Below are 10,945 nucleotides of genomic sequence, written 5' to 3'. Positions count from 1 at the left end.
TAGGGAGGCGAACAGGGACGCAGATTGGGTTGCTTCTTTTGTCGCACGGTATTTCGAAGATTTTTTGTGGACGTCTGCATCAGATGTTTCTTCTCTTTGCTGTTATTATTTTTCTGTGATTTGGCTGGTTGTACTCATGTTAGATTTTTTGTGGACGTCTGCATCAGATGTTCCTTCTTCTTTGCTATTACTACTTTTCTGTGATTTGGCTGGTTGTACTTATGTTAGATTTATATGAATAAGTAGCCGTAAAAATAAAAATAAAAATAAAAATAAAAATAAAAATAAAAATAAAGGAAAAGAAAAAGAAGAAGAGGAGAAGAAGAAGAAGAGAGCGTCATGTCCTCCCGTTACGTTCATTACAAGTTCATGTGGGCCCCGGGCCAGAACCAGAAAGCGGTGGTGATGACGTGGATCGCTGGCTGCTGGTTGGCGTGGCTCACGATCCAAGACGAGGGACCACCAGGCAAGTGGTGGATGACGCGGCCTGGACTGGATCCGACATAAAGCCTAATTTATAATTTGCTCGAATCCGAAGGCCGAGGGAGGGCAGCCTCAGATTTTGTCGTCTCCCCGGCTCTTTCCCTAGCGACTCCGTCCGAGACCCCTCTCCTACCCCCAAAGGCGAAGGCCAAGATCCGCCTCTCTCTCTCTCTCTCTCTTTCTCTCTCTAAGGTTTGGTGGTCTCTAAGAATCTCGTTGGTTTTCTGGCCCCAATCGGTGTTTTTCCTTGCATCAGTGGAAGCTAGGATAGGGTTTCTTGCATCAGTGGAAGCTGGGCTAGGGTTTCTTGCATCAGTGGAAGCTAGGCTTGGGTTTCTTGCATCAGTGGCCCCAGTCGGCGATGGTTTCTCCACGGAAGGAGGGTTTCGGAAACGACGAGAAGGCCGAGAGTTCGGATCGGCCCCTTGGTGGCGACGCCTCCGAGGAATTCAGGGAAATCGATGGGTCGGGATCGTCCCGACCCCAGGGTACAACGAGAACCGCTGGTGGTCTCGCCGAGAGGCTGAGTGATGTTCTCCGAGGTGAATCGGACGGGGATCTCTTTCTTGGGCGGAGTGATTTGGAGAGCGGGGTGCTGCAGTGGCTCCGGGCGCTGGATCTCCAGGTTCTTGGTGCCTGCCGTGCCGATGAGAGGCTCAGGCCCCTGCTGAAGCTCAACGTCTCGACCGGCGCTGCAGAAGACCGGCTGATTACACAGCTAAGCCAGGTCTGTATGAATTTACATGGTTTCTCTCGTGCCACCTAGAATTCCCATAGATCATTTATTGTCTTGGTCCGCGATTTTCCCTGAACAAGCCACCTTAGTTGCAGTGGTCTTAATATCTTGCTGTGGCTTTCCTTTGTGCACATCTTCTTTCTTTGCCAAAGAATTGACTCGTTCCGTTTCCTCAATTTTTAGTATCTGATCATATTGATTTCTCCAAATATGTTAGAAGTTAATGGATTGTATTCAATATTTTGGGAACTTCGTCTAGTCATATACAGGATACGGAAGGAAAAAGGTTGTCTAAGGTACTCGATCTAGATTATTTTTTAGGTATTTTAAAAGTCTTAAACATGTTGCTGTGTTTTAGTGATGTCTTGGTTTGTTTAAAAACATTTTGTTATGATGGTTTTTGATGGACATGTTATTAAGCTTTAGTTTAGAGTAGCTCATATTATTAAGCTTTAGTTTAGAGTCAGCAATTTTATCCTGGAATTCATATTTGAGGACTGCTCATGCGTATTGTTTTAAGTTGGTTATAGTTTTGATTTTTGACTTGAAGTATCATATTTACTCTCTGAAATATGCAAGTTATCAGAGGACTTGTTATTTGCTTCATCATGCAGATGAGCAATATCTACACATCACTTTTTTCCCCTTTGTTTTCTCCTTGAGACTCTGCCAGGTCATACTTTGTATCTACCTGAGAATATTTGTTATATGTTTTACTGAATATGCTTTACTCTTTTTTTGGCTTGTTTGTTTAGTTTGCCCATTTTTTATTGACTATTTACATGTTGATGCTGACCAGCATTTTGAAGCTTCAGAAGTTGGATTGCTGGCAAGGTGCTTGTGCGCTCCTCTGGTTTCTATTCGTGTAGGAAAGGTTAACAAACAGGGGAACCTTCTGTGCCCGGCTGCAACTAGGTAATCGGCATTACTTGGTTTCAATCATCTCAATCTCATGCATATAATTGCGTGTCTGGGTGTTTGGCATGTGACTGTCTAGGCTATATATTTTTCAGTTACTCTGTCATAATGACTTGTTTAGCTGTTTAGCTCAGTATTCTGTTGTTTAAAACTAATTTGCATGATTTATGATCTCATGAAGAACTTCTTAACCACTGTAGCAAAATGTGTCTACTGCTTTTTCTTTTTCTTCTTTTTTTGTTCATCTAGTTCTTATTCATCAGTTAGTTCCTGTGGTTAGCCACATAATGTGTACATAGGGATAGGACATTTTATTACATGCATGAAATAAACATAAATAATTGACTGCTGGATGGCGAAAAATGCTTTACATGAATGAATGTCTGCAAAATGTTTACAAAGAATTTACAGACTAATGTCAGCATATTGGTAATTTATTCTCTATTCAATGCATAAAACTATTTTAGATATTTTTATGTTTGTATTACTTCATTTATTTTGCCTTCTCTTGTAGTGTTTTTATTAATGTTACCATGCAGGTCAGTTCTTTGTATTGTTTTATGCTGCTCATCGTTTAATGCTCTATTTAATGCTTGAAAAATAGATGTAAAAGTAATATTTTTTTATCTAGTTTATTTTTAGTAATTTCTTAGTTTCAAGCCTAAAAATGATCGAATCTATCCGGCATACTTGCTATGCGTCATTTTACAGTTCAACTTAAAATTGATAATTGAGTGGGACATTTTTCTAATCTTTCTAGTGACATTATATCGGAATTATTAGTGACAGTTATAGCTTCCCATTTGAAAAGTTTAAATTTTCTAGAGCAAAATTTCTAGTTCAGATTTGAGGAAGAGGCAAATTTCACATAGTTTGAGATCTATGGTAGCATACATATTTTTGATGGACTAAATTTTTCAAGTGCAGGTTCAATGCATTCCTATGTGTAGAAAAGGAAAGAATCCCATGATATATGCTCTTGGGCATCACTGCCCTCAAACACACATGTAAACTTACTTTTTAACTCAGAATCTGATATAATTCTTAGCTCTTTGTCACATTTGCTTTCGATTTATTATTACATGGTGCTTGAAGGTGGTGTACCACAAGAATAAGTTTGGACCGAGTATGTTATCGCTGTTACACAAACGCTAGTACATGCACATACACATGCATATTGGGTGTGTATATATATATATATATATATATATATATATATATATATATATATAATATTTTTTCTATTTATTAATACATGGTGCTTGAAGGTGGTTTACCACAAGAATAAGTTTGGAGCAAGTACGTTATTGTTGTTACATGAACCCTAGTTTATGCACATACACATACATATTGAGTATATGTATCTATATATAAACATGTGTGTGTGTATACATACATACATACATACATGCATACATACATACATACATACACGCGTGTTACATATATCTACATGCATATACATACATCTACATATAAAAATGCATACATTTATATAAATATGCATATGTATGCTTATAGATATGTATACATATGTATATAATTCTATTCATTATTACATGGCGTTTTAAGGTGGTGTACCACAAGAGTAAGTTTGGACCAAGTATGTAATTGTTGTTGCATGAACACTAGTATATGCACATACACATACATATGGGTTATATGCGGACACATACATATACCTATGCATATATGCATGTATGCATGCATGCATATATGCATGTATGTGATATTCTAATGTGGATGTATGTGTGTATATGCTAATACTCGAATTACCATCCTCCGATTTTTGGGCCATAGATTTAGTCTCAAATAGAATTTATGACAATGCAATTCTTTAAGGGAGTGAAAGAAGTTTAACAAACCATGATGGGATGTGAAAAGTTTCTTTCAGACAATATGACGTGATCCACAAGGGTACCAAGGGATTTCACTGTTTATTTGAAAATATGTGGTGCCTTGGCTACTTTGAAAGCATAGGGCTACCTTCAAGATTTAACTAAAGTGTTAGACACAAGCAAGAGAAGTAAGCACCAAGAGGGGTCCATAGGAGGGCTACCTAATGGCAACTCACAAAGTGTAGCTAATCTTTAGCTGAAGAGTTGAGATTCCCCTCTCGTTCATCCCTCTTCGTACGCTTTGCAATACCAGCTAGTCTTGATAAGAACTAATAACCCGTTGATATTGACATTTTACTTGGTGAACACTTTTTCTAATCAATCATGCCAATGAGTGCTCATATGATGTCTAAGTAGGAAAAGATCTGATTAGGTCATACCATTATCAATTTTCGCTGTGTATTTTTTTATGTGCAGGTTTCATTTAGCTTTGCTCGATGAAGTACTCTAACTCAAGTTCTGCTTAAATTCACTCTTAACCTTGAGTCACTTAATTTTTAAGGAGCTATTTAGAATGATTTTTTGTCATTGCAAAAGGGGCCATGAAAGAGTTATTGTTACATCAAACTATCCTATATTATATTACATACACTTGTGCTTGCATTTTGGATCGTGCAATATCTCTTGCATTATTTTTCGACATAGTCATGATAGCTTGTGTTACATGGATAACCCCATGTATTGCTTGGCGGCTAGAAGACTTGGTGTGTAGTTGAGAGTGGAAATTAAATCCTTGTACACCTTCAGAATATAGCTCAGCCCTAGTAAAAGATAAAAATAGCATTGTTGAACATGTTGATTTTTAGTTTCCCTGCAGTAATGATCTCTTAAGTGGTTTATTTCCAAAATGTTTGATATATTTATTCTTCGAGGGATCACATGGCTCCTGCAGATAACAATGAAAATGATGTTTCTTTGATGCATAGAGATTATTTGCTTTAGAATGAGGTCTTCATTATATCGGTTTTGATCTGGAACTATATTAGGTGAGACTTATCAGATTGATGCAACCAAAACTTAAGATGTAACTGGCCTTTGCGACTGCTATATTGATGAAGATCAGTTATATGAATGACTGGTAACAGTTCAAGTGTTCTATATTTTTATATGTTATGCCCTTCTGATTCTTACCTAGAAAATAAAGAATTGATGTGATGAGATGTTCCAGAAATTTATTTGCTAGTATAATTCTTTTAAGAGCAATGGATCTCTCTATTTATTGTGACTTTTAGCATGAGAAGAGTTATGGGCTTTACTTATAGCTAGCTTATTGATAAGGGTGCAATATTCAGTTGAAACTTTTTTCACCAAGTTTTAGTTCATAATTACTGTGAATGGCTGGAAAATGTATCCTGTATTTGTTGTCCTTTACAAATGATTGCAGGATTCTATGTTTCAGCTTATTAGTGATGGCACTGTTCATCCTTCCAAATAAATATGTCTTTTGATTTGTAGGTAAAAGTGGGCGTGTGTGATGTTCTGTTAAGATCTCTGATTTATGAGGAAAAGAAGGTAGTTTCTTTCATGGCTCTGTGGTATATTGCTTTGCATGATGATTCCTATCCCCATCTCATCATAGTTTAGATGGGATAAACCTTTATAATATCTTGTAAATATAAGAATTTATTTAGAAGCTTAAACTGTGTAGCTTTAAGGTAGGCTCAGAGACCTATGTCATTTTGTTTCATGCATATGTTGTTTCAGTTGGATTGGTGTATCTTAACATTTTTTTTTCTATTGTCGCCTTTTCCCCCCCTTTTATCTTTTACATGGTTGATAATCTCATTTATTTATGTGAAATAACTTCCAAATGTGCTTAAGCTTTATTTTTCTGGGATGAGTTATATGTTGCAGAATGCGACCTGTTGTGAATAAATGCCAGCTTCTCTTGGTTGGACTGTTGTAGCTGTTTGGGTTATTCTCAACTTGTTCATTTTTTTGCTGATGGATTTTTGTTACGGTTACTAAAAATTTCTCAAAACAGAATGAAATAAGTGTATGGTATATGTAAAGAAGTTTAACTAACAGATGCATGGATGCATGCTATTTCTTGTTGGTTTTGTTATCATGCAATTTTAACTTGAATTTGTGTATTATATTCTTTGAAATCCTAATCTTGCATCCTTATATTCAAATTAATCAGTCCATCCCTTTTATACAGAAGGCTATCTAGCTTATTTTGTTACATAAGAAATAAATGATATTTCTTGGAGGATGACTTCTATTTTCTTTCCATGTCGTTCAGTGAGTTTTTTTCATGTTGGAAGAAACATTATTTAGTGGCTTTCAATTCGACATTAGCATTAGCCTTATGTCATCAGTCTTTATATTGCTACATATAATTAATATGTAATTATCATATTTGATTGGGATTCCTTTTTTATTGCCAGTTCCCATGTTTTCATTTGGTCCAAGTACCACGCTTTCCATTATTTGGTAGTTTGTAAATGTATCATGCCTCTTTACTACCATGTCTTTCTCACAATTCCTTTATTGGCCTTTTATTCGGATGTCAGGCTGATTAATCAAGTCCAATTATGTCTGTATTGTTCAGTTTGTAATCTAATATTACTTTGTTATTTGATTGATGAATTTTAATTTGGCAAATGGTTCGTTGGTTGCTTAACCCCCAAGGAAGAGTGGGTATCAATTTTTGCTGAGTTCTGAGGGTGACTCTGCAAGTTTTGAAGTTACTGTTTTCATAATTTTCATTAGATTATTTAGTTCATTGGTTTGTTAAGTTATTTGTGTCGTTCAAGTCTTTCTAATTCAATGACCTCCCACCACCCTTTCCTCCTCTCCTTGTTTTGAATTCATGTACTGTTTCTTTCATTCTTTTTTTTTCTTGGATTCGAAGTTTTTTTAGTGATTCGAAGCTATTGGATGGTAAACCATAAATGTTTACTGCCAGAGCCAGGAAGAACTTTTTTTGACAAGAAAAGTTCTTGTGATTGGATTTGTCTATGGAAATATTTTATACTCAAATCTGTTTACAGAATATAATTCGAGTATCCAAAATCTTACATATGACTTGATTCGGAGTTATATATAGTTGTATCATTCCTGGGTGAACTTTCCTACCAGACCTCTCTACTACTTATTATGTTACCTGTAGTTACTAGAGTAATGTTGATTCTGCTATGCCTTTGATTTAAGGTAATATTGAAAACACTCATTCCTTGCACAAGGTTTTCTCTTATCTTCATGAATCCTGAATTCAGACATACTAATTTTCGAATTGGTTTCTTTTCCTGTCCAAATGGCTAATTTGGTTCAGCATTTACAAGCAGGAGTATTTATAGTGATTGACAATTTAAAATGATAATGGTCCTGACATGAACTGCTGATACACGTATTCTTTCTCTGGTAATGGCATATTAAAAGTTGATGATATATTTTAGTGATAAATTTCTGCTAGAGATTGTATCTAATGTTGTCCTAAAGCTTCAGAATAACTTTTTTGGTCACTACACTTGATTTTTTTTTTCTTTATAGCATTTATGTTATTTGTGCTATTGAACCTGCTTTTCGAGACAATAGTACAGCAATGTTAGAATACTGCCTTAGGTGAGATATTGAGTTTGATCATAATCCTCAATCTATCAGGGCACTTGTTTGCGCAAGTGATTGAGAATTTTCTTTTGCCTCTTCCATCTGGGTATAAGAGAATTTTATGTTTTATTTCATCCTCGTTATTACTATTATTCTTACAACTGACTGGGTTTTGGTTTTGACAATTTTTATGTTTTGTTTCATCCTCATTATTACTATTATTCTTACAACTGGCTGGGTTTAGGTTTTGACAATTTTTTTTGGAATGGCTGTCCAAACACTATTTACTTTTTTTTACACTATTAATTTAGTAACCCGTTGGACTATATATCTTCTTGTTAAAAGCTTCTAAGCTCTAATTTCTCTCTTTTCCACACAGGGGACATCTGAATCTTACGCTCCTGCCTTCATCTAAAATGCGCATCTCGTTCATTGGGGATGATGGTTGTGTTGAGAGGCTGGCTGTAGTGAGCAATGACTTGGACAGCTCAGATGTGTTAATTGAAGATATATCAGCTGATAGTTCTAGTCGGTCCTTTCTTGTAAAGCTCCCAGGGTCTCAGGTCTTGTACTATTGGTGCTCGGAGAAGTCAGAGATCTATGGGAAGGAGTTGCTTGCAAAGGTTTGTTCCATGATCTGGGTCCTGGGTATTTTGCATATGTTAAAACACCGTGACATAATGCAGCATTTTAAACATTCTGTTTGAGGTAAAAATATCTGTTGGTTTGTTCTGTTCTGATTGGTAGGTTTATGTGACTTCCCGTTGTTTTAGGATGAAATCATTAAAGATTGTGTCAGTCCATTGATTGTCTCTAACTCTGTCGTTTATTGGTTTATGTCCATGGAGGGGTGTATATGACTACCTTTCTGTAATGTTGTCTTTTGGGATATTCTCATGTTTTGTCTTATTCCATGCTGCAGATGAAAGACCTTCTAAGAGGGAAACCCACTTTATCCCATTTAACCGGAATATCTGAGTCTCGCCTTAATTCTTTTGCAACTCATCTTCGGGCATATCTTATTGGATCGTCAAACATTGCAGAAGCTAATTCAAGTGCTTCATCAAACAGTTTGCTGAGTACTGCCAGTACACTTGCGTCTGACTCCCAATCCTCATCTATGGTTTCCAAGTCTTTCCGCTTCCGTCCAACAACAGCTCATATGGCAAAGATGCATCCTTTTCATCAAGGCAGTCTTAGTCCAAGATTAAACACTTTCAAGGATGGGATGCCAAGAATCTTGTCTTCCATAAAAAGTGGGGCGAGAGAGAAACTCAAGCGGCGTGGAGAGAGCCATCTCAGCAGCTTGTCGACTATCAACAACCAAGAAATTACTTCACTGCCCACATGTACAACCGATGTCGTATTTACCAGACAATGTGAAGATAACATTTCCAGTGATAATGGAAGCTGTAGTTGTGTTCCTTGCTCCTTGCCTGATGTGTCTTGTTTAGCCTCCCCTCTCTCATCATTTAATCCTTTATCAATCTATTTTCCTCCTTCTCAGGTTCCTACTCCGAGCTCTCTGTTCACACCTTATTACTGCTGGTGCCCTCCCTGCCCCTCTTCACTACAGTATACAGTAACCCCACCACATCTGCCATCTGTATCTACCGAGTCTCTACCTCTGCCACCTTTGTCTTCATTGTTGCCTGCTGCTGGACCCCCAGTTTCATTGGTTCAAACAAAAATGTCTATAGATGCTGTTGAGCTTCCCTCAACGAACTTCCCAGCTCCTTTCTTGGATCCACTTGTTCGCTTCCCACTTCCTGTCTCTTCCCTTGTTGCGTTGCCGAACTCGCAACAAATTCCGACTTTCACACCATTCATGTCTGATCCTATTGTACACATTCCCGTAATTGATGTTTGCTCCTCTGGCCAAGGTTATCTTGTTAGTGCTGCACCTGCCATACCATCAGCCATTCCACCTCTGCTTCCAATTGTAAATCCTCTCATGCCAGAAACTGAATCACTGGTGGAGAAGAGTGCCAGGGAAACACTTCGGATGCTTATGGCCTCGGCACCAACACCAGCCACCCCACAGTTAATGAGTGTGTTGCCTGTGGTCTTTAGCAGTGTGAATGAGAACTTTTCTTGCAACCATGTGAGTTTATGTGAAAGTCCACTTGCCCTCCATATTTATATACATATTTACTTTATTTTCTGGTAATAATACCTAATTATTGTAGTTGGGAATAATAGTGGTTTTCAAGTCATTACTGACTTATTTTATATGCTTTGTATTTCAAAGGTAAACAAGCTTGGCGCAGTTGCGGCTTCTAGTGGTTCGTGTCTTTGTAACGGAACTCCGGATATTGATAGTATTGCGAGTAGCATGTCTTTGATAGAGTTATATCCCTTGAGGGAAGGGGTTGCGGATGAAGGTGGCAATTCTATGACAACCAGTCATGAGGAAAACAGTGTCGGTGAGAAGGATGGTGACCTACCAAAGAGTCTGAAGTTTAATGAGTATGGAAATCAGTCAGAAGATGGCAACTTGTCATGAGATGGACTGGGCTATGATGATAGATGATATACATGGTTATTGTGCAGTGTATATGTAATTAGGTCTATGGCTGGTTGAAAGAGGCAGTGGTCTCTTTCTTTCTTTTGTCCCGCCCGGCCATGATGTGGCCTTTTATGGGAATTTGTAATTAACTAGCTGTGATCCTTCTAATGATGGAATTAGTTTTGATTCTTGTGGCTGTAATTTTTCAGTTTTTCTTCTGCTGTAATATTTGATAAAAGAACAACCAAGATTTTAAGAAAACCTGCCCTTGCTCTATTCACAGGGCCTGATCCTTTTTCAAACCCTCTCGGCTATTATTTTTAGGTAATCTTACCATGTAGTTTACCATTCTACTGCTTATTGTAGACTCTGAAGCTGCTCGACTGTCTTTTTCGTTGTGCTCTACATGTTTGAGTATCTTAAATCATGAGGTAGGCCTCAGCCATCATACGGGGATATATTGCTGCATGCAGGTCAGATTAGAAGCATGATACAATTTGGAAACTGGACTAAAACCCCATTCGAACACCTATGTTGGGACAGGACTGGAAGAAATTTAAAGATTGAATTTTTCTTGGTACTGTCGTGCACGATTGGCTCTGAATGGGATCCAATCTGAAATATTCAATTACCTGTTTCGCGTTTTCGCTCGCAAAGCCTAAAAGCATACCGTTAACCTATAAAGCTTCTGAGTCCATATCCTAAATATATTTCTGGGTGTAGGTCATGCCAGCAGGTTGGGTCTCTCGTGCGTTTTAAGCGAGGCGCATCATTTATTTTAATACTTATATGGTGCTGTTGTTAGATTGGCGGAGGAAAGCAAAGCCCTTTATAAATGGATGGTTCTCC

The 10,945-nt window shown here is 37.5% G+C and overlaps 1 protein-coding gene across 1 annotated transcript; it reads left to right on the top strand.

The window, feature by feature from the left end:
• The first annotated feature begins 541 nt into the window (after positions 1 to 541).
• LOC103695761 lies at positions 542 to 10,398 on the top strand. Its single transcript, XM_026800650.2, has 5 exons — positions 542 to 1,210; positions 2,019 to 2,134; positions 7,967 to 8,210; positions 8,510 to 9,691; positions 9,839 to 10,398. Exons 1-5 carry the CDS (start codon positions 845 to 847, stop codon positions 10,091 to 10,093), a joined length of 2,163 nt encoding a protein of 720 aa, XP_026656451.1. The 5' UTR covers positions 542 to 844; the 3' UTR covers positions 10,094 to 10,398.
• The last annotated feature ends 547 nt before the right edge of the window (positions 10,399 to 10,945 follow it).

The sequence above is a fragment of the Phoenix dactylifera genome, chromosome 13 (genome assembly GCF_009389715.1).
Source record: "Phoenix dactylifera cultivar Barhee BC4 chromosome 13, palm_55x_up_171113_PBpolish2nd_filt_p, whole genome shotgun sequence".
Lineage (NCBI taxonomy): Eukaryota > Viridiplantae > Streptophyta > Magnoliopsida > Arecales > Arecaceae > Phoenix > Phoenix dactylifera.
This window is presented reverse-complemented; position numbering and strand designations above follow the sequence as displayed.